The sequence below is a fragment of the Anopheles moucheti genome, chromosome 2, assembly GCF_943734755.1.
Source record: "Anopheles moucheti chromosome 2, idAnoMoucSN_F20_07, whole genome shotgun sequence".
Classification (NCBI taxonomy): Eukaryota; Metazoa; Arthropoda; class Insecta; order Diptera; family Culicidae; genus Anopheles; species Anopheles moucheti.
The window spans coordinates 71,620,733-71,641,582 of record NC_069140.1 but is presented as its reverse complement, the minus strand read 5'-3'; the positions used below and the strand labels follow the sequence as shown (position 1 = coordinate 71,641,582).

At 40.8% G+C, this 20,850-nt stretch overlaps 2 protein-coding genes across 3 annotated transcripts; both read left to right on the top strand.

Moving 5' to 3' along the window:
• The first annotated feature begins 3,670 nt into the window (after nt 1-3,670).
• Nucleotides 3,671-7,387, top strand: LOC128298674 (proton-associated sugar transporter A-like). Its single transcript, XM_053034444.1, has 5 exons — nt 3,671-3,792; nt 3,854-4,760; nt 6,723-7,028; nt 7,098-7,193; nt 7,256-7,387. Exons 1-5 carry the CDS (start codon nt 3,671-3,673, stop codon nt 7,385-7,387), a joined length of 1,563 nt encoding a protein of 520 aa, XP_052890404.1.
• Nucleotides 7,388-13,893: 6,506 nt separating this feature from the next.
• On the top strand, nt 13,894-19,257 carry LOC128304741 (sodium-dependent nutrient amino acid transporter 1-like). Of its 2 annotated transcripts, XM_053041972.1 has the most exons (6): nt 13,894-14,148; nt 14,848-15,754; nt 17,608-17,723; nt 17,816-18,074; nt 18,159-18,802; nt 18,892-19,257. In XM_053041972.1, exons 2-6 carry the CDS (start codon nt 15,033-15,035, stop codon nt 19,137-19,139), a joined length of 1,989 nt encoding a protein of 662 aa, XP_052897932.1. In that variant the 5' UTR covers nt 13,894-14,148; nt 14,848-15,032; the 3' UTR covers nt 19,140-19,257. The 2 variants fall into 2 exon arrangements, with proteins under 2 accessions (XP_052897932.1, XP_052897921.1); XM_053041961.1 differs by having other exon boundaries at nt 13,894-15,754.
• Nucleotides 19,258-20,850: the final 1,593 nt, after the last annotated feature.

Sequence of the window (20,850 nt, the reverse complement as noted above, 5' to 3'; positions counted from 1 at the left end):
CCCAAGCTGCAGATGACACCTCTGGGAAACCATGCACTTCTGGTATCGGAAATCTGAAAACAATTATGTGCGCGGCTACGGCACAGTGGTTTTCACAGTTGCCCAGCTGATTCTGTCATCGGGCAAATTTGTCAAATCGGCCCGGTTACAGGGCTATGCAACAGAATTTTGTTCTGTACGCAAACTCAGAGATGTTTTATAAAGAGGTTTTCTTTCCAATTGGAGGAAGTTGTGCCATTTATTCAGATTCAGCGACGCCAGTCTTCTTTAGACAGGACCGGTGCAAAATTACTACAGAACCAATCCCTCGTTCCCAGGAACAACTTTCCAGGTTGCGGGTAAATAAAGTTAAAAAAGCCCAGAATTGGCTGGCCAATATCTCTTGATGTTGTGCTTGTGTCATGGGTTATTGAAATACAGACAATCTGAAAAAAATATTGACTCTACTAAAAATCTTCTCGCTTACCTGGTTTGATAAAAAATTATCTATTTAAACTGAGAAGTAAACAACATAGCACAACAGCAGCAATTACTCCTGAAACACTCTCGCATTTCTGTTAGTGAAAAATAAAACATGAAAAATTGCAGCGAATCAAGCAGTAAACAACTTTAAAATATTTATAAGCTACTGTAAAGCATGGTATTATTTTAGAAAATAATGCTGCTATTTTCGTGGATTCAACGACCATTTCTGGTCTTCCTTGATTTGTATTAATCAGGATAATGAGTCGCTCACTTGGCACTTGGAAGCGTTGGAGCGGCCCGGTGGTTTGATGGTAGCGACGCCGGTCTTCACACGATCGGACCTGACCAAAATCCCATCCGAATCAATCACCCGTACGCAGGACTGACTATCCAGCTTCGGGTAAATAAAGATACAGAAAGCCAGAAGTGGCAGGTTCAGACCTCTTAGAAGAAGTGAGTGCTGCGTACGGCTCGAATAGGTCGTTTAAGAAACCGTTCACACTGTATCACCAAATAAAATTAAAAGTTTTTTGAAAATCTTGTAAAGGATCCGACTGAAAATGCAAGAAAACGCATACCGGGTATTCGCATACCGAAGGACAACACATAAAAACATTCACAAATTGCGCGTCTGTGGATAAGTGTAAAAACCATTTTCTAAAACCATAGTATACATGGAAAAGTAAATTGTTGGCGAGAGGATCATAGAAGGCATAGCGAAAGAAAGGATTTTAAAGAAGAGCAGTGAAATCAAAAATGCTCCGCACAAAAAAATGATCCATGGATGTGGGAAATAATGTTACCATGAGAAACGTTATGCGTCGCCTCCAACTAAAATTTGTATAGCGATATAGCCGGTACCGATATTGTATTCGAAGATGGTGATGGCCCTGGCCATTGAAAAACATGGTTAGGGACGGCCCAGCGGCGGATCAAACGGTAGGCGGAGTAGGCTTTTCTTACCGCGCTTTTCGCCTAGTCTCATTTCAAGTCCCCTCGATGTTCCCCTTCTCTCCTGCATCGTTTTTAAAATAAGAGGCCCCAACTATAATTCCGCCCTGGGCCTCCAAGGGGATAGATCCTCCACTGCGTCGGATGTTCTCCTGGTATCACAGGTTGACAAACTGGTCATTTTTGGCGAGTTTTCTGCCTCGAAAAACACGGAAAAAGTATCCTCCTGCGTTGGATGCTCTCCTTGTATCAGAGCTTGACAAACTGGTCATTTTTGGCGAGTTTTCTGCCTCGATAAACACGGAAAAAGCATCCTCCTGCGTTGGATGCTCTCCTGGTATAAGAGTTTGACGAACTGTTTTTTTTTTGGCGAGTTTTCTGCCTCGAAAAACATGGAAAAAGCATCCTCCTGCGTTGGATGCTCTCCTGGTATAAGAGCTTGACAAACTGGCCATTTTTGTTGAGTTTTCTGCCTCGAAAAACACGGAAAAAGCATCCTCCTGCGTTGGATGCTCTCCTGGTATCAGAGTTTGACAAACTGGTTAGTTTTGGCGAGTTTTCTGCCTCGAAAAACACGGAAAAAGCATCCTCCTGCGTTGGATGCTCTCCTGGTATAAGAGCTTGACAAACTGGCCATTTTTGTTGAGTTTTCTGCCTCGAAAAACACGGAAAAAGCATCCTCCTGCGTTGGATGCTCTCCTGGTATCAGAGCTTGACAAACTGGTCAGTTTTGGCGAGTTTTCTGCCTCAAAAAACACGGAAAAAGCATCCTCCTGCAATGGATGCTCTTCTGGTATCAGAGCTTGACAAACTGGTCATTTTTGGCGGGTTTTCTGTCTTGTCTGTCTGTTTTCTGTTTTTACTAACCTCTTTGCAAACGGAACCTTTACCGCTATGTCAAATATTTGGTGGACCATCTAGTGGTTTTAGCTCGCAATCACAAGATAATTCGATCATGACTTTAAGTCCTTTGGCCGTCATAATGGAAAAAAAAGATTCGACAATCCAATGTAGTCATCAACAACATCTTTATAATGTAGCGAAGGATCTTAAGGATATGTATTTCTTTACCAACCCACAATTTTGTTCTTGTACTTTTAGTATTCAAACTACAGTTTAGAACAATTTGTTTCGGGGTTAAAACTTTTTATGATACAGAATATCGCAACTCCTCAACAGGTTTGGCACCTAGCACAAATCCAAGATGTTTAATGCGGGTTCTACATGTCATTACAACTATTTCATGCATTCCTAATTTACAATAAGGAGATTGGTCTATTGTTTTTGTATGTAAATGTAATTTTAAATACATGACAACTCGCTTCTAAGGACAACTGATCAGTTGCAAGTAGTCGGGCACTAGAGATATATACCATTCTTTCTTAATTTAATTTTCTTTAAGGCGCTATTCTCACTTCCTACATGAACATCTTTCCTTTCCTCTTACACTGTCCTTCCGCTATATGAGTTATGTTTCCGCGTCTGGAACTTATCACTTTGAAATTGTATTTCTTTTTTCTAACTTTAGTTTTATGAATATCTTCTCAGACCATTTTTCGCTTCGTTAGTTTAATGTTTATTAGGCGTGAGATAATCTGTCACAGTCTCACGCCTCTTAGGAACTCACTGGTGAAAGTAATGATTAGGTGAGCTTCGCATTGAATTGATGGCTGCAATTAACTGGTTGTTTGCAATTGCCGTATCAACGCATTATGTACAATATAATTATCTTCTTCTGACCTGAAAAACATCGTGTCAAGGACTCAATTGGTGTAATCAGAACGCACAAAAAATGCTGGAGGAGGGGAGGTGACGTGCCTGTAGGGTTAAACCAAGTACACATGGACGTAGTACCAAGCATTCATAATCACTATCGCGAAATTTTGTCTCAAGATTAAAGCATATGGTTTCAATGCCAGATTCTTTACATTGCTCCCAGTTGATGCTTGTCAGCAATACGGGCTTATCTTCGTCGCTAGCTACACATTTTCGGAACAGCCTGTACGCTGCACACTTTGCGGGAAAGGGGACAATCGGAAGTACAGATTTTAAAATTAAAAAAAAAAGCTGACCCCAACACTCGTGAGATTACCCACGAAAGAATATTGGTAAAGCGCCTTGTCGTTTCCTTATTGGACAGATTACGATTGTCCGATTGCAGACGCCGGAGCGACACATGCGTGCCCGTTTCGATTCTGATCAGCATCCGTATCAGTATGGTTCTGGAGCCGACGGTGACTAACAGCTAGGAGCTATGTACGGAACGTACCAGCAGCAAGATCGCCTCACGGAGGATGAAATACTACAGCGCATGTTGGAGAGGCGACACCACTATGCCAAGCTAGACAACAGCCGTGGGTATCAGCATAGTTTTAGGTAAGTTGTATGATAACATTGTCTGCTAGCGTGGTGATCGTGTAACATTTTTCTTTTACAGGAGAAAATCCCGATGGGAACTGGTGCGCTTATCGCTATTGATCGTCGGGATCGAGTGTACGTACGCGACAGAAACAGCGCTTGTAGCACCGATCCTGCTTGGCATAGGACTTCCGCACACCGTCATGACCATGATCTGGGCAACACCGTCGATGGCTGGTTTGCTGTTTGCGCCCGTGATTGCCTCGGTCAGCGATCGATTAAGATCCCGCTGGGGTCGTCGCCGTCCGGTGATGCTTGCGCTCGGTATAACGCTTCTCACCGGCATGCTCATTCTCCCGAATGGACGTGCCGTTGGTGAGCTGCTCGGGCTCACCAGCGTTGGATGGTTGGCAACGATCACAACCTGCGGATTAATCATGTCGGACTTTTCTGCGGAAACGAGCAACGGACTCTGCCGTACGTACGCCATGGAGGTGTGCACCATCCGCGACCAGGCGCGCGTCCTCAGCATTATGGTGCTTACGGGTGGAATCGGTGCAACGATGGGCGCCCTGTTTGGGGCTATCGATTGGAATCGGGTCGGTATAGGACGCTATCTGGGTGGAAACGATACGTCCGTGTTTGCGGCCAACTGGATCGTGTTGTTTGTGGGACTCCTGGTTACGCTGACAAGCTTCGCCGAAATCCCTCTACCGGTGCAAGAGTCCGAACCGATGTTACGCCCTGTGACACAGAAGATGCTGCTCGACGAGGTGAAGCGTGTGCATGACGAGGGTGATGAAACAGAGCAAGAAGACGTCCCGGAAGAGGTTGGATTCAAACAATTCCTGCTAAACGTTCTTCACATGCCCCGATCGATGAAGGTCCTTTGCCTGACGCAACTGCTCAGTCACATGAGCTACCTAACGTATTGCCTGTACTACACGGATTTTGTCGGGGCAACTGTGTACGAAGGAGATGTACGGGTAAGTTGCATTATTGTAAAATGTGTACAAAGTGAACAGTGCACTCGGGTAATAATAAATCAAGAACAGTATCTTTAAACTGAGTGCGTGAGTGATGCAAATTTAAAAATTGCATTGAATGTGAAGTGTGGTATTGCTATAGAGTTCTCTACCTTCTGTAAATTATTTTATTCAGCGCGGGGAAATGTGCCCAAGCATTAGTGATTGTTTTGCTTATTTTTTAAGTGTTTAATTTTTAGTGTCTGTCTACCATGGACTACATAAAATACACGGCATGATTACAGATAAGTTTGGGGAATATTTAAATCAATTACAGCATCGTTCTTCCAACGATGTGGTTGATATAGCCTCCACCATCTTTCAAAGTCTTTTTTAATGTATTTACCCTTATACCCTTAAGTTCAGGACTCGAAATCGTCGTAGTTCAATCCCACGTTTGGTACTGTGTTATGAATCTTTAGTTAGTGCCTCTTTAGTGAATCTATCCTTAGTGCTTTTGGTCTAGAAGCGGATTTCTACAAAGTTTCATCCAGTGAAAAAAAGTGCAGATATTATTCTTTGAGTTATGGACAGTTCAGTTGTGGATGCCATTTTCATGATTTCCATAAGGATAAGGCAACGTTTTTGCTCAGAGTAAAGAATAAATCTTCTGTGAGACCTTGGAATCAGGAAGATACTTGAGCAGTTTCAACCATCCGTATTTTCTTTGTTGTTGAACATCCGGGTTTGTTTTCGCAGATTTTCCCCATGTTAAACCACAGCTTTCAAGCACGAATAAGTTTCAATTGATGTGCAAGAATAAATCAAGAAAAAGGGAGCGAAAAATTATAGCTAATTAATTGATCACCTGACTGTGTAAGTCAAACTTCTCTCATCTCGGATCAGTACTTTCAATGGTAATTTTGTTCAAAAGTATAATTTAGATAATTAACTATGTTCTGTTCAAGGGCAGTTGCATGATGTTTGTTTGTGCATGACTCTCTTTACACCGTATACCTCCTTAAAATAACTTAATCATACTATTCACAACACTTGTTATCTAACTTAGCTGTACATTTACGAAATAGTTCTACAGCTGGTTCCTAAATCCATCAGCAAAGAGCATATTTTTTCAAACAAAACAAAATCTATATTCCATTACATTGCTGTACACACCGTAATACATTGTTTGGAACTAAAGGAAAACTTGTCTTTTGGACAACACCAACAGCTTTTAAAGATGTATTAAGATCTATACAGCATGAAGAATAATAAAATAATTAAATTGCGTTAAAAGACAAATAAAATATTTGAACACATTTATACATTTTTTATGATCATTACAAAAACGTTATGTTACGTCAAGTTTCGTAGAACAAAATCTTTGTGTTTTTAGATCTATTAACAATATTTTTGCAAATAGGACAATATTTAGCATTGGTTCATACAAAGTTATCATAGAAGAGTTCTTGTAATTATTCTTTTTTTTTTTGTATAATTAAGTTTTCTATCATAGATTGCCATGTAATTTAAACATTTTATTGTTAACACTCGGTTTAAATATTCATTACCTTCTAAACACTCGTACTTCTACTTTATTTACAAATCATCACGTGAAAAGCGCCTGTTGTACTGCTACCGTAGAGGCAGGAAGTAGCACAGATTCTGTTGCTTTGTAACACAACATCCTCTGCTAATTAACATGCAGTTCGGTCATGTTCCTGCCTTTTAAAGATTTCATTTTATCCGTAACTGAATGTTCATTACAACCGAACATCTTGAATGAGATTTGAAAACGATGCTATGGTCTGTGAGTCTTAGCAAGCGAATATGAAGTGAAAAGGGTTTCGTTCCGTTAACTAGAAAGCTTTTTTTAGAACGTCAAAATTCGAAAAGCATAATATAATTTTCGTTTTCCGCAATTAAGGACCAGGCCATATTTCAGGAGCAAAATTAAAACCACATTTTTCTTTTTCTTCCTAGGCTGTAAAAGGTTCTATAGCCGCAGAACGATACGCCGACGGTGTTCGGTTCGCTTGCCTAGGTATGGCTCTCTGCTCCACGACCTCTTCCATCTACTCCGTCTTCATCGAACGGCTCATCGTTCGATTTGGTGCTCGGTCAGTATATGTAGGCGGTCTGCTGGCACATTGCTGTGGGATGCTCACGATGGGTTGCGTTCCTCACAAGCTGGTGGTGTTTTCATGCTGCGCCCTCACAGGCATCATGTACGCCACCATCTACTCAATACCGTTCCTGTTGATCTCACACTATCATTCGAAAAATTGCGTATGTGCTATTGAACCAGCACACAATATTAAAGCTATGTGAATCGTAATGTTAATAATTTTATTCTAGTTTGCTGAAGTTGATGGAGTGTATGTGGAAAGCATCGAGCGACGAGGATTTGGGGTAGACGTTTCCATGATGAGCAGCATGTTATGTTTGGCGCAGGTACATACGATTTGATGTGGTGTGTTTAAAAGCATTTTGATTATGATCCTTCCCTTTTGCAGTTAATTGTGTCCTTAGCGATCGGTGCAGTAATTGATACAGTAGGATCCACTATTATAATTACATTCATCTCTTCCGCCATCATGTTGTGTGCTGCCTGTTCTGCAATGGCAATCATTTACATGGGATTATAGATTGAGTTAAGTATTTGCCAATAAAGTTAAACGCACTTAAGCATTGCTTTTAAAGCATTTGTCGTCTGTTGAATCGTTCAATTTTTAAAGGGCATCCCTCATTAAATTGCATGACGGAGAAATCGCTGTATCAAATATTTTAGACTAATGATCCTTTTCTAACTTTTAGACAATAAAATATATCCCTCTTGAAAAAATTTTTCTTACTTATTCCATTCAACTACAATAGCTTCACACCCTTGAGAATAGCAAGACCCCCTTGAGATGTTCCCGTAATGCCTGCTTCTTGTTAACAGAGGCGTAGAGGGGATCAGTATTTTTTATGGGCCTTGGTTCCTGTGCACTGAAGGGCGTTTTTGGGGGAGGTTGTGTGGAAGTAGAAGTAGGGGAAGGATAATGGTACTAGGTGTTAAAGTCTCTCTTGGCTTCGTTCCTCTCCAGGGCCAAATTCTGATGGTGTAGAGAAGCTGGATCCGGTCAAAATAAATAAGCTCCTCTTTTTGCTTCTAAACAGGAAGGACACACTTATTTGAACACTATCTGCTCTTGCACTCCTCGTTTACGTCCACGGTAGAAAGGCACGGCGTACTCCATTTGCCACATGAGCACATCGCTTTTCATGTATTGGAAACCATCTATTTGTGGACAAACTTTGAAAGCTTCTACTTTTTGACTTCTTCAGAAAAATCAAACTTATATTTAGCGGTGAAGAACTTTGAACTTTGAAATCTCATCATGCATGGTAAGACGATCATTTCGATGTGCATATTCCAGGTCCATGATTTTGCCACAGTATTTTGCCTTCCCTTAAAATGTATAGCCTTTTGCATTTTACACGTATGCATTTGCCACATCACTGACAACAGCAATGGGGTTCTGCGTACATCCTTCAACAACATGCTTGTAATCCTGAACACTAATAGAACATCCATTCTGACCACATTTTTCCTTCGATGGTAAAAGTTTCCAATAAAATTTACCAAACGGGTTTTTTAATCGCATAAGCAGTTAAACTAAGAAGCCAGTTGTAAAGTGTTCAGTGAAAAAGTCGTTGTTAAGTTTATCGTTGTCAGATGCGAAGTGAAACATATTAAAGGTTTTTTTTATTCTCCTAGTTACGGTACCAACTTGAGACCTAAAGTACACCAAATAAAAGAAATATCTAGTGCCTTGGATTTAATTATGTTTTTCTTTGTAACACATATGTTTATTATGATTTCTGAATTATCAATATGGTGGTTAATTACTAATAATTTTCGTTTCAAGGTATTGAGGCCTGTTAAATTTATATGTAAACAACGTTATGGAACCCTTCGCCGGGCGTAATAATTTTTTTTTTTTGCTAGTTTTGAAATGGACCACTGATGTATTTAAGCTCTTATTTAATCATTTGAATTCAAATTTGAGAGAAAACAATTTTTTTAACAAAACAATCGTGTTTACGATATCCTAACCTATTGCCATTTCCGTGTAGAAGGTTTGAATAATATGCCTTGTATAGATTTTACTTGACCTCAACTATTGAATTTCACTGTGTTTTCATTAAATATGAAAAAGGTTCGATTTCTATTTTTTTTAAATGAAAGTTCCATTGCATTTTCTAAGTTCGCTTACTAATTTATCGAAAAAACTGAAATACGGCACCTGCATTCGATCACGTAGTTCAGTACAACAATTCAAGCTTTGGAAGCTAAACGCCTATGTGCATGCAATTCGAATGCACTTATGCTCCGTGTAGTCGATTAGCACCCATGAGTAATTTGTTGATACCATGATTAAAATAATTCACTAAACTGTGTAGCTTCTGATTTTGATTCAAATTGTCATTAGAAGTCCCTACTATTTCCGCTTTGGACCGTGTTTCACATGCCTTGTTTTCAGATAAATTGTCTTTTTTAGGCATCCATTTTTCTGTTCTATTTTGTGTTCGTTATTTTCTTGGCAATCGTGTTTATCGCACGAAATTCCGTGGTTGTATTTCCTATCCTGTCTTGGTTAATGTTGGTGTCCTAGTGCTCTGATATTCGTTTTGTTCGTTGATGATGTTAATACCGTTTCATCACCTAATTGTTTCCTTTATTACGAAGGCGGCTTAACGATTGTCCATCCTATCTCGTCTCGTGATGACTGTGACGTTTTAAAAACCATCATAAGCAAATTTTTTTCTTGGCGTTCTTGTCATTTTGTAACTGTTTGCTCTGATAAGTGTAATGCCCTATTGTTTTCCCGTTTATGTACTCATATTTCCCACCAGTATACCAGTTGGGGAACAATTATAGCACTCGGGTCTGCTCATGTACTTGTTTGGCAGTTGATGATAAGCGGAGGTGGAGTTCCTTCCTCATTCCCAAAGAAACAGAGGTCCCTTTGGAGGCCCCTCATCATTGCTCTTCGGGCTCTTTACTACAACAAACCAAATACACTATCTACTACTCGGTGAGACCCTCTTTCTTTGGATTGTCAGAGGAGAGAATCTTCATAGAGAACCCACATCCGGCCAAGGATGCCTGTTAAAACAGGAACCATCATAGTCAGGGAACTGCCCGATTCGCCGGAGCGCCTACGGACTAACAACTCCTCAAGCCTCAGAACCTATGCCGGATGGCCCGTAAGGACATTTACGTCAGCGAACTCGGTGAGACCCTACACGATCGTCTACTCGTCAGTTGAAAGCGTTGACATAAGAACAGACCATTGAAAACTGCGAAATAACAAGGCTTTGTTGATAAAACAGATTGTTAACACATTGTTTAAGGAAAATACCTTAAATAAAAAATAAAAAAATCCTAAAATTGTCCGATCACTGTCGAACCGGTAAACTTGGATGTGATATTCATCTTCTCTATACAGCAGAATCGATTTAACTAAAGAGGATGGCTATAAAATGATTTCTTGATAGTTTTAGTTATGCTTATGTAGTTAGTGATTTAATTAAGTAAAAGCAACAATATAACTAGTCGTAGTTCAGTTCATATACAGTCCTATATCAGCCTAATGAAAGACCTATAAAGTCCTATAGGAGTCCTTCAAAAACCCGATATGAGCCCGAAAAGAAATCTTAAAAAGCCTGATAAAATCCCGATAACAGCTCGATAAGAGTCTGATAAGAGTCCGATAAGAACCCGTTAATAGCTTAATAAAAGTCTCCGATAAGTCCGATAAGAGCACGATAATTCCTCAAAGATTAATGTATCTTCGTAGATAGATTCTCTCCGAGAGCATAAATGTTGGTTTATTTGTTTTCTTGTTGTGGTCTCAAAAAATGATATTAAGTAAGTGGGTGGGCCCTAACTACTATTCCGCCTAGGGCTTCCCAGATGTTTCATGCGGCCACCACAATGCAATAAGAACAGACGAATGCGAACAGATCGTTTTAAAATTTACAGAAACCGAAAACTCACATACCAACAATTTGCACCTGCTTTTTTAAAAGTTGATGCAAAGACGGCGGCTGATGCAATCTAGAAAAGAAATGAGAAATTGTTATTAATAGTATCCAGTCAATCAATTCGAGGGTTGTAAATGTCTAAATAGGCCACAATCTGATTTATATACCCTAAGCGTACACCTGGCATCCAATAAAGCGATACACTCTTCGTCACACTTCCGCACTAACGTCCGCAACGGACGAGAACAGATGCGTGTCTTCTAATATCACAATGTGCCATTGGCCGTATTACACTGTACAGTGATAAAAAAAATCACCCTCCCACTTGGGTACACAGAGTCGCAATTGCCGCCATTTAATACCCTGGAGCACCGGTGTTTATCGACGTATCTCTGACGTGTGTGTTTGGCCGGTCCAGCTGGCACATGGTGCGTGCGTGCTGAGTATGGTCAGTGATGTCAAAAATCACCTCTGCAGGCAATTAAGCGCTGCTTGTTGCTGTTGTTGGTGTGACGAGGCCTGACCTACCATACGCAACCTGCGTTTGATGCTGGATTCGTATCGTTTATGATGACAGTTACAGCATATCGATCACCGGTACCGTACCAATTGGGGTGTGTGCGCCACCTGGTAAGCTGTGTGTGCTGTGAGCCACAGTAGTCATGCTCAGCCTCAATGCTATTGGGGATTATCAAAACGGTATTCAGCGGTAGTGGTAGCCAACACTACCACAACCAAGCGTCGGGGGTTGGATTAAACGCTGCACGTCGATGCACTCTCTATTGGTTGTGGGTTAGTGAGGGCATTATGCTGTACTTTGTTGAATCCACCGTGGGCACGATCGGTACGAGTGAAAGACAAACACAAAGGAAGGAAAGGGAAGGTGACAGGTTGTAGTAGTCGCAGCAGCCTCAATGCACTGCGTGACAACTGGACGTATTCGCTCGCGGAGGAAACAGCAGTGTTGCGATGTCTGCCAAAGTAGCAGGTCGCATTTGAGGAGTGATTAGTGTGTTGGTACGTGAAACGTGTAGCGTTTATGCAGATTCGTGCAAACAAGTGTTTGAGAACTCCTGTCTAAGCTATTTCAGCTCTAAATAAAACGAAGTTTGACAATGTTAGGCCACCCCTTAACGGATGCGACATACGTTCCAAAGTGAAAGTTTTGTTTTGAACCACGTCTTTGTGCGCTATGTTGTGAATTACGTAAAAAAGACACCCCCTATTGTATCACTGTGAATAAAGCTCATTTAGAGATGGTTAGGGTAGGAACATGTTCCCCTTCTTCCTTCATTATTGCTGTGGTTGCCGTGGCATTTGCACGGGCATTAGAACATTCGCCCAGCGTTGTGCGCACGTGGTTTATTGTTGTCGTCGGTCGGGGACAAATATTAACCACCCAATAAAGCGTCCGTTTGATTATTCGCCGACCACGAGCCCGGACTTTTAAGCCGCGCTTACCTTTCTGCTTGCCGAAAGATCGACGAACCGGTTCAGTGTTTCAACAGGTTGCAATAAACTACACACACACACTGAGGCAAACAGTAATCAGTTTACCGTGTCTAGACTTTCAGGGAGTTAAAATAGTCCACTAAATGTAGGATATGTGAGAATCTTCCAACGGTTGATAAAGAACATCATCGTCCAATAGCGCTTAAAGGGTTTCAAGTGAATATTTTAACATTGTAATCTTTTTTAACGCACGAAACATAAAGCAGTATGGTCAGGTCGTGGATGAAGACAGCAAAAAAACAATAATACTAAGAACCACGAAGTTGTGCTGTAAAATTTCAAATTATAATTCATAAAAGCCATGTTTTTTATATCTCAAAAACCAATTTAAACTGCACTAGCCAAAGTTGATTTCTGCCTTGTTGAAAAAAGTACGCCCAGTAAAGTACGAAATTGATTTGCAACCCTCCAAACTCGCAATGTAATTAAAACGGAATTTCTCTGTAAAATTTCACACTTCAAAGAACTCTATACACACTCGAGCATCATTCTAGTTTTGCATTAATCCAACCCGCGTATTTCTGGCTCAATTTTGTCGCGCACAAAATTTCACACAAATCGTTTTATTGATGTATTTGGCAGAGTATTATGAGAACTTTAATTGCATTTGGTACCGGAAGCTTACTGCAGCAATAGCACAGTGGAACCAACTGTAATCAATGTGCAAATTAATAACTTCTATGCAGCATCTATGCAGCTTAATGCAAACGAAGATGGCAAATGAATCGATTTTCATAGCTGGATCAATCGAAAACGCTGCTATACTTAATGATATTTGAATTGCAAACCGAAAAGCATAACCATATTCCAAATTTTACTGCAGGACTATTAAAAAAATAATTCACCAACCTGCCAGGTCGTTTCAAATTGCACTAACAGGTAATCGGATACCTTCTTCAATGCTTTCTAGTCACCGAACAGATAGCATCCAAATTTAATCTGATTATAAAATCAATCACTCCAATCAACTAACCGCAAAACGTTTGGATAAACGTGAGTCATTCATGCGGCTAAACAGTAATCGATTGCGTGGCGGTTACAGTGCTCTTCGTAAAAATGGAACAAAAAAATGAATCGATTCATAATATAAATGACCATATCATCCAATTTTTGTAGCAAATTTTACATCCTGGACAGTTACAACATTCTTGAAACAGCACAACATGTCATCCATTTTCATGCAAATTTCACTAGTTTTGTTCATTGCTTTATGTTTTTTTATGAATAAAAGCTTTATTTTCTAAAAAAGAATGCCCAAAAGTACCGCTTTTATGTCATAAGCAAAACAAAAAACGGAAGCTTTTAATTAGTTCCATCGTGCATCATGCGTGCAGCGCGTAGTTTAGCAAAAATTCTCCGAATTACTACGGTAACCGTCATGTGATAGGCTCACCGGCTCATCAGGGTATGCAGTAACGCCTCTTCCTGACGCACCCCAATCAATCCCAAAAACGCCGGCCTATGTGGATCAAATTACTAACCCAAAAAACAAAATAATAAAAAAAGTAAAAGTTATCCTTAAGACACTCTTTGACATTCCTGCTAGTGCAGTCTACCGTGGAGGGAAACGTTTGGTGTTGCTTTCGGGCCCAGGTTTTGGACACCTCGGTAGGCCGATTTTTGGAAGGAAGCATTCCTCGGCAGCTCATTCCCTCTCCCGCTTAGAAATCTTTCTGGGTTCTGCACATTTTGACAGGTACCTTACGCGCTGAAGGCTGCAGGAATGCTCAAGACGAACAACCAAAAAACACACTTGTGAGGTTTCGCCACTCGTCGAGCGGTGCATGCTTTACCGCTTTGGACGGAACATTTCAGAAGGGCAGAGGACGGCGCTTCTGCGTGGTGCTGAAAAATGTGCCAGGTATTATAATTGTACCGAGTCATTTACACTAATAGTGGAGACCCGCCGGTCGGTTGCGCCTTAAATTTCCTCCTCCGGACGCTGTTAGGGACGACGGTTTGGCAGTGTATCATCCCCCGGTGGTACCGCACGGTCGATCAGTACGCTGGAAGCCGTTCAGCCGACCAGAAGTCCGTCCAGCCAAACCCGAGGGCGAACAAATCGAAACCGCGAGCCGCATAACCTCGGCGGATCAAACAGAAAGTGGCGTGCGTCGGCATATAACTTAAGTGGACATAATTGGTTTTAATATACGGTTGTGCGTTTGTGCGAAAAAGGATTGCGGCCGAGAACAGTGAGTTGCGGCGTTTGATCTCGACTTTTGTCGGTGAGCAGCGGCAAGAGTGTATTGTTTTATTGTGTGAGAGGTATTCTAGTAATTTTTCGTAGACGGGCGCCAGTGTTCTAGGTCACACTGTTGGGTAGTAATCCAGTTAGTAGCACGTGCCGGTTCGGAGTCCACTGCCGGAACTGGGCCCCGATAGACTTAGTAGAGCTTTGTCACTCATTGCATTGTCCGGTTGAGAGGGCCGGCTCTTCCTTGGAGAAGATTCTATCATAGCGCTAACAAATTGCAAAAGGGTTCTAGAGGGTGTTGAGGGAAAACCGGTTCTCACGGTAGTATTAGTACCTGCTTAGCCTTACCCTGCTGTGCTGTAGTTGTATCCGTAGAAGGACGCCATAAGATGCTACGCAGGCATACCCTATTCTGAGAAGCTTCAGTAGTTCATTTGGAGAGTCTAGTGTTAGTTGGCACCGGCATAGTGAATTCCGTGCTCCCTCCCGAACCCCGAACTACTCCAGCGGAGGTCCAGTTCTGCACTTACCAATACACCCTTTCCAACATGGCAACCAGTAATCCGGCATTTGAAAGCGATGAGCCCGTGGCAGTGGTGACGGTACGATCGCCCAGCTACGAACCCTCCCAGACACGCTCCAACGAACAACCACCACAGCTGTCGGCGATTCAACCCACTTCCAGCGAGGTAGAATTGTCCACCGCCAAGGTGAACCACTTCCAGCAACTACCGGACGCCGGTGGCAACACCCGAGCCAGCGCACTGCTCGAGATGAACCTCATGAAGAACATCCCCAAGGTTCAGCGCGACAAATGGGGCAAAGATATCGAGTTTCTGCTGTCCTGCATTGCGCTCTCGGTCGGGCTGGGCAATGTGTGGCGCTTTCCGTTCACGGCGCTGGAAAACGGTGGCGGTGCATTTGTCATACCGTACCTGATCGTGCTGTTGCTGGTCGGCCGACCGATATACTATCTCGAGATGCTGATCAGTCAGTTTTCGAGCCGGGGCTGCATCAACGTGTACGATGCGTCGCCGGCAATGCGTGGCATCGGGGTCGGCCAAACCTACTCCACGTTCATTGTGATGACGTACTACGCGTCGCTGATGGCCGTTACGATGCGATATCTGATCGCATCGTTCGCCGATCCGCTACCGTGGAGCGAGTGTAGCGAAGCCTGGAACGCTACCTGCATCGATTCACGGTTGATCAGGAACATGGCCGAAAATTCGTCGACAACGGCCGTCACCTCTGCCGAGCTGTACTTTGTGTGAGTATTAAATTTCGTGCAGGGACATTATGGAGGATAAGAAGATCAAAAGGGCTCAACGTTCGTCGGAAATCAGTTGTCAATGTTTTGTAACCTGAGATTACTGGGAGTGGTCAAGATTAAGGCACATTTATCTATGTGCAAAGAAAGGACTTTTTGTAACTATTGGAAACCAATTTCAAAAGCATTATGCAACTTTACCCTAAATAACCGTAGCCGTTTCGTTTCGTTCTACGCTCCACATGTTGCGGAAAAGTCCGAAACAGGTTATAAGGTTTATTAGCTCTATCATGCCATCGTTAGTAGTTAAAACGTTACTCATTGATTGAACCTTACGTGAGCCTCAATGTATTGCATTATTGGCTCTGAAAGAATGCCATATTACAGTTTTTAATAGCTTGGTTTCTTGAAAGTACGTTGCTGTTTCTACGAATGTAATCATTTATTAACATTCTAAAAATCCCTCATGGTAATGTGATATTTTGGTTGTGATGTAAAAAAGCGAAGACGTAATTCAGAATGAAATTTCAAGAAACGTTACTATCAGTAAATTGTTATTCAATACACATACCTTAACCATAGTTCCTTCAATATTCCAAACATTTAAAAACCCAATTATTGTTAACAAATATTGTGAGCTAATGTTACAGCTTCCTTCTTTTGGAAAAAGTTTATACATTTGATGATCGATCAGTGGCTTTGAATTATCAGATCTATCAGTTCGAATAACTAATAAGGGTAAATTGTGTTAAGTTGTTAAGTTAAATTGAAAATGGCTGATCAGACCTTTTGCTGGATGTATTGCCAAAAGAAGAAGTAATTTATTGTTGCTGTTTAATTGTGAACCATGTCATCCACATTTGTGTTATGCGAAATGTGTGCATGGTTCGCGTCACCCGGAAAATGGGTGACGCTCTTGTGCACTTAGAATAAAATATTCGTTAGTATTTTTTATGCTGAAACAATAGAACAAGTTCTTTGGCGTAAATTATTAATAAACAATAAAACATTAATTTCTATTGCTCTTTAGTTAAGTTTTGTATAATCAAAAAAATCATTTTTACCTTCCTTTCGTATTGCTTTGTTAAAACAATCTCTCCACGTGTGTGATGATTTAATACATCGCAAAATATATTACATTATAAAAATTAAGTTAGTATTTTTTCTCTTTCGTTTCACAATTAACTCTTTTTTTATTACATACTTTAAAGTATTGTTATTGAATCCCAATCGCGAGAAATGTAATTCGTTGTTTTTTGCTCTGACTTCTTTTACGGTTGTTAGTGCCGAAGACTAATGTTTGCGATATTCAATCATTTTATTTCACTTTAATTTCATGGAAGCTTTCTATTTTATTTTATAGTGGTTTAGAACATTGTAAGTACATTTTTATTTATTGCCCCTAGCAATAAATGCAACATTGTCAGTAAAGAAATATATTTGCTTCTATCGTGCATTTTTTGTAAATGGCGGTGGTGACATTTAGGGCTCGCAGGAGACTTTAATGATTTACGCTGGGTGCCGAACATGTTAACAATAAGCTGTAATTGTGTTACCAAGCTAAAGACAAATATGATTTTCAATCATATTGTTATTTGTTATCCATTTCCATTTCCAATGGATTTTTATGTTCAAAATACATGCAGGACATGGCCATTTGTCGCAAAACAACAGTTTAAAAAACAGTAAATAGAGAATTCACTGAGAGGAGTAAAACGTTTCTGAATTTCTGTAACATACACCATACATAGGTATTTATGTAAACTCTGCTTATACAATGTCAATTATCAGTTAATTTACAATTCAAAGAACGTATCCTGTGTAAATTAACCATTTCCTTCATCTCTACTTAGGAGGGATGTGCTGAAGGAAGCGAGCACTATACACGATGGAATAGGAACTCCAGATTGGCGCTTGGTGTTGTGCTTACTCGTTCCATGGACCTGCATCTGTTTAACGCTAATTAAAGGTAAGCGAATTCCTGGCGCACTTTTAAAATACGACATCACAAAGCGTTACTTGTTACTGATGACATCAAACGTATTCCGCTAATTTTTCCAGGAATTAAAAGCTCCGGTAAAGTTGCTTACTTCCTGGCCATTTTCCCGTACGTGGTGATGTTGGTGCTGTTGGTGCGGGCCTGCACGCTGGAGGGTGCCGGTGATGGCATGCTGTACTTTATCAAGCCCCAGTGGGACCGTATCCTCGAGGCGAAGGTTTGGTATGCGGCCGTCACGCAAGTGTTCTTCTCACTCACGATCTGCTTCGGCAACGTGATGATGTATTCGTCCTACAATCGTTTCCAAAACAACGTCTACAGGTTCGTGCAACCAAACACTATCCTTTGTGCGAAAATAGTGGTATGAGTTTCTTACACTTTAATTCTCACCTTTGTCTTCTACAGAGATGTGACAATTGTGTCTATCATGGATACTTTCACATCGATGCTGGCCGGTTTGATAGTGTTCGGCGTGATCGGACACCTGGCGCACGTGTTGGAGGCTCCGGACATCAAGCAGGTTGTACGGGGTGGTGCAGGGCTTGCCTTCATCACATACCCGGACGCGATCGCCAAGTTTACCTTTTGGCCGCAGTTCTTCGCGATCGCCTTCTTCCTGATGCTGTTCGTGCTCGGTATCGGGAGCAACGTCGGCATGGCAACCACAACCATGACGGTAATTCGCGATCGGTTCCCCCAGCTGCAGCCGGCCCTGGTGGCGGTTGGAATCGCGGTGGTTGGGTTCGGGATCGGAATCATCTACACCACACCCGGTGGGCAGTACTTGTTGGACTTTTTGGACTTTTATGGCGCTTCGTTCGTGGCACTCGTGCTGGCGGTGTTTGAGATGGTAACGTTTGCCTGGATTTACGGCGTGGGTCGCATCTGTCGTGATATTGAGTTTATGCTCGGCATCAAGACGGGGCTCTACTGGCGCGTCTGTTGGGGCATTATCACACCGACGCTGTTGTCCGCTATCCTGCTCTACCACATCGCAACGTACGAAACATTCACTTTCAACGGTTACGTGTATCCGGATGGGATGTATGGTTAGTGAGGCAACTTAATATCTAATCATCTCCAAATCTATCTAAAACTTCGAAACTAATCTAATCCATTTACCATCTTCTACCGGCAGCCTTTGGTTGGTGTATCTTTGCAGCCGGTGTATTGCAACTCCCGGCATGGGCCATTTACACGTTCATGAAGCGCAAGGAACCAGACTGGAAGGATCGTCTAATGCACTGTTTCAAACCAACGCACGACTGGGGCCCGGAAGACCCCGAACTGAATGCCAAGTATCATGAATCGGTGTACAAATACGAACAATCACTGCCTCGGGATCGATCGATACTGCGAAGAATGTACGATAACGTGTTCAGCTAAAGCATTTATTACGAACCTTTCGTTCGCTTGCAGTGTGAACCGCATTTAAGCCAAAAGTTGGTTTGTACTCTAAAGAATAAATTAAACTTAAACGAATGGTTTTATGCATTCTGCTATATACACCGATGAGTATATCTTTTTTAATAAAGAGATTTTAAAGGAAGTTATTGCTGTTGTTTTGTGAACTAACTTTCAACAAAGTTGATAGAAATCTATTAATTGTGAACAAGAAAAAATAAACATGAAGATATTTTAACTCTACATCGGAAAAAATGATGACTTAATCTTATGTTGCTTGGTAAACCGTGAATATAAATAATTATTTACGCTTGTATCCATATTAAAGGACTAAGCAGAAGCAACTCAAAGAGTATAATAATTAATTAAACTTAAGAAGAAGTAAATTGAGTAAGGAATTAAATTTATCATATAATTTCCAACGAATTAAATATTTATAAAAAAAAATCAGATAACCGTTACTCTCATCGTCAGCAAATGCTTGCTTTATCTATTTTCATCACGCAAGAAGAACAAGGGATTCCCCACAAACTTGAACCAGTATTGGTATCTGCAAGCAGCTGAAGGTTAGAGATACGAAATAAATATTAGTCATATGGATACATTAGTATACTTGACATACTATTGTAAGCTTTTATTTGCTTTTCTCAACAACACAAATGTTTTGCTTTAATTTTTTCACGAATTTCCATTCACTTGCCTAAAACTGTTTCTTATGTTTCTTATTATTCATGAATCTTTGCGGTAGTAGTTTTGCTATTTGCCATATTTTTAGCCAATAAACCTGAGGAAGGATATTTACAACACTAAACAATTGAAATAATTCATGGTGAGTAGGAAATTGCCATCGAACTAACACATCTACTTATTTTAACTTATCCTGATAACATTCAAACAAAATTTGTGTAGCAGTACTGTCAGGGCGCCCACATTGTCAATTAAAGTTGTAGAGCATTATCACGTAGGGCGCTTAGCGTGTATCAGTGAAGATTTCTGCGGGCCCAAAATGGCCACTATTGCCACTTGCAAAAAAATGCAAAAAAAATTCTATACCAATAAGTATGTTTGCAAAAATAAACATTGATGCATAATAAAGAACTTGTGTCAAGAAGTTTAAAATTACCGTGATATCGTCCATTTTTAATTCTCATTGAGCAGCTTTATTTATTGATTCCCTTCCAAAAATGCAAACGAATATTTCGTTCTACGTGGGCAAGAGCATCACCCACAATTGGGTAATTCCAAATAATATTTTTTAAACATTATATAAGTTTTAGTTTAGGTTTGCCAATAACTAATTATTTTAATGCAATAAGTTTTAAACCTTTATGGTTCAGATAATTTGTTTCAGATAAGGCTGATTCAGATGACAGTTTCTTTACAAAACAGTAACTAATACTAAGAAGGCTACTTTAGTCATCATTTAAATCTACTTCTCTAAGCATCAGTGGCTCACAACGTGACGATAAGTATGATATCACAGTTTAACAGGCACTACTAATCTAAAGATAAGAGCAAAACAAACACACCCTGTCGCTACACCAATCTATTTTGCGTAAAATGTTTAAATTGTTTGAATAAAAAAAATCCCAGCTACTCGCATTCTCATTCATTTGCGTTCGCATACATTTTTTTAAACGAAACGTGCCCTAATGATGCGAGCCTTTGATAAGAAATGCCATCGCGTACTACC

Excerpts from the sequence above, each read along its gene's own strand:
- LOC128298674 (XM_053034444.1), top strand. The coding sequence starts at position 3,671 with ATGTACGGAACGTACCAGCAGCAAGATCGCCTCACGGAGGATGAAATA. Across the intron at positions 7,029-7,097 it reads ACTATCATTCGAAAAATTGC|TTTGCTGAAGTTGATGGAGT; the intron begins GTATGTGCTATT and ends ATTTTATTCTAG. Across the intron at positions 7,194-7,255 it reads GCATGTTATGTTTGGCGCAG|TTAATTGTGTCCTTAGCGAT; the intron begins GTACATACGATT and ends TCCCTTTTGCAG.
- LOC128304741 (XM_053041972.1), top strand. The coding sequence starts at position 15,033 with ATGGCAACCAGTAATCCGGCATTTGAAAGCGATGAGCCCGTGGCAGTG. Across the intron at positions 15,755-17,607 it reads TCTGCCGAGCTGTACTTTGT|GAGGGATGTGCTGAAGGAAG; the intron begins GTGAGTATTAAA and ends ATCTCTACTTAG. Across the intron at positions 18,075-18,158 it reads TTCCAAAACAACGTCTACAG|AGATGTGACAATTGTGTCTA; the intron begins GTTCGTGCAACC and ends TGTCTTCTACAG.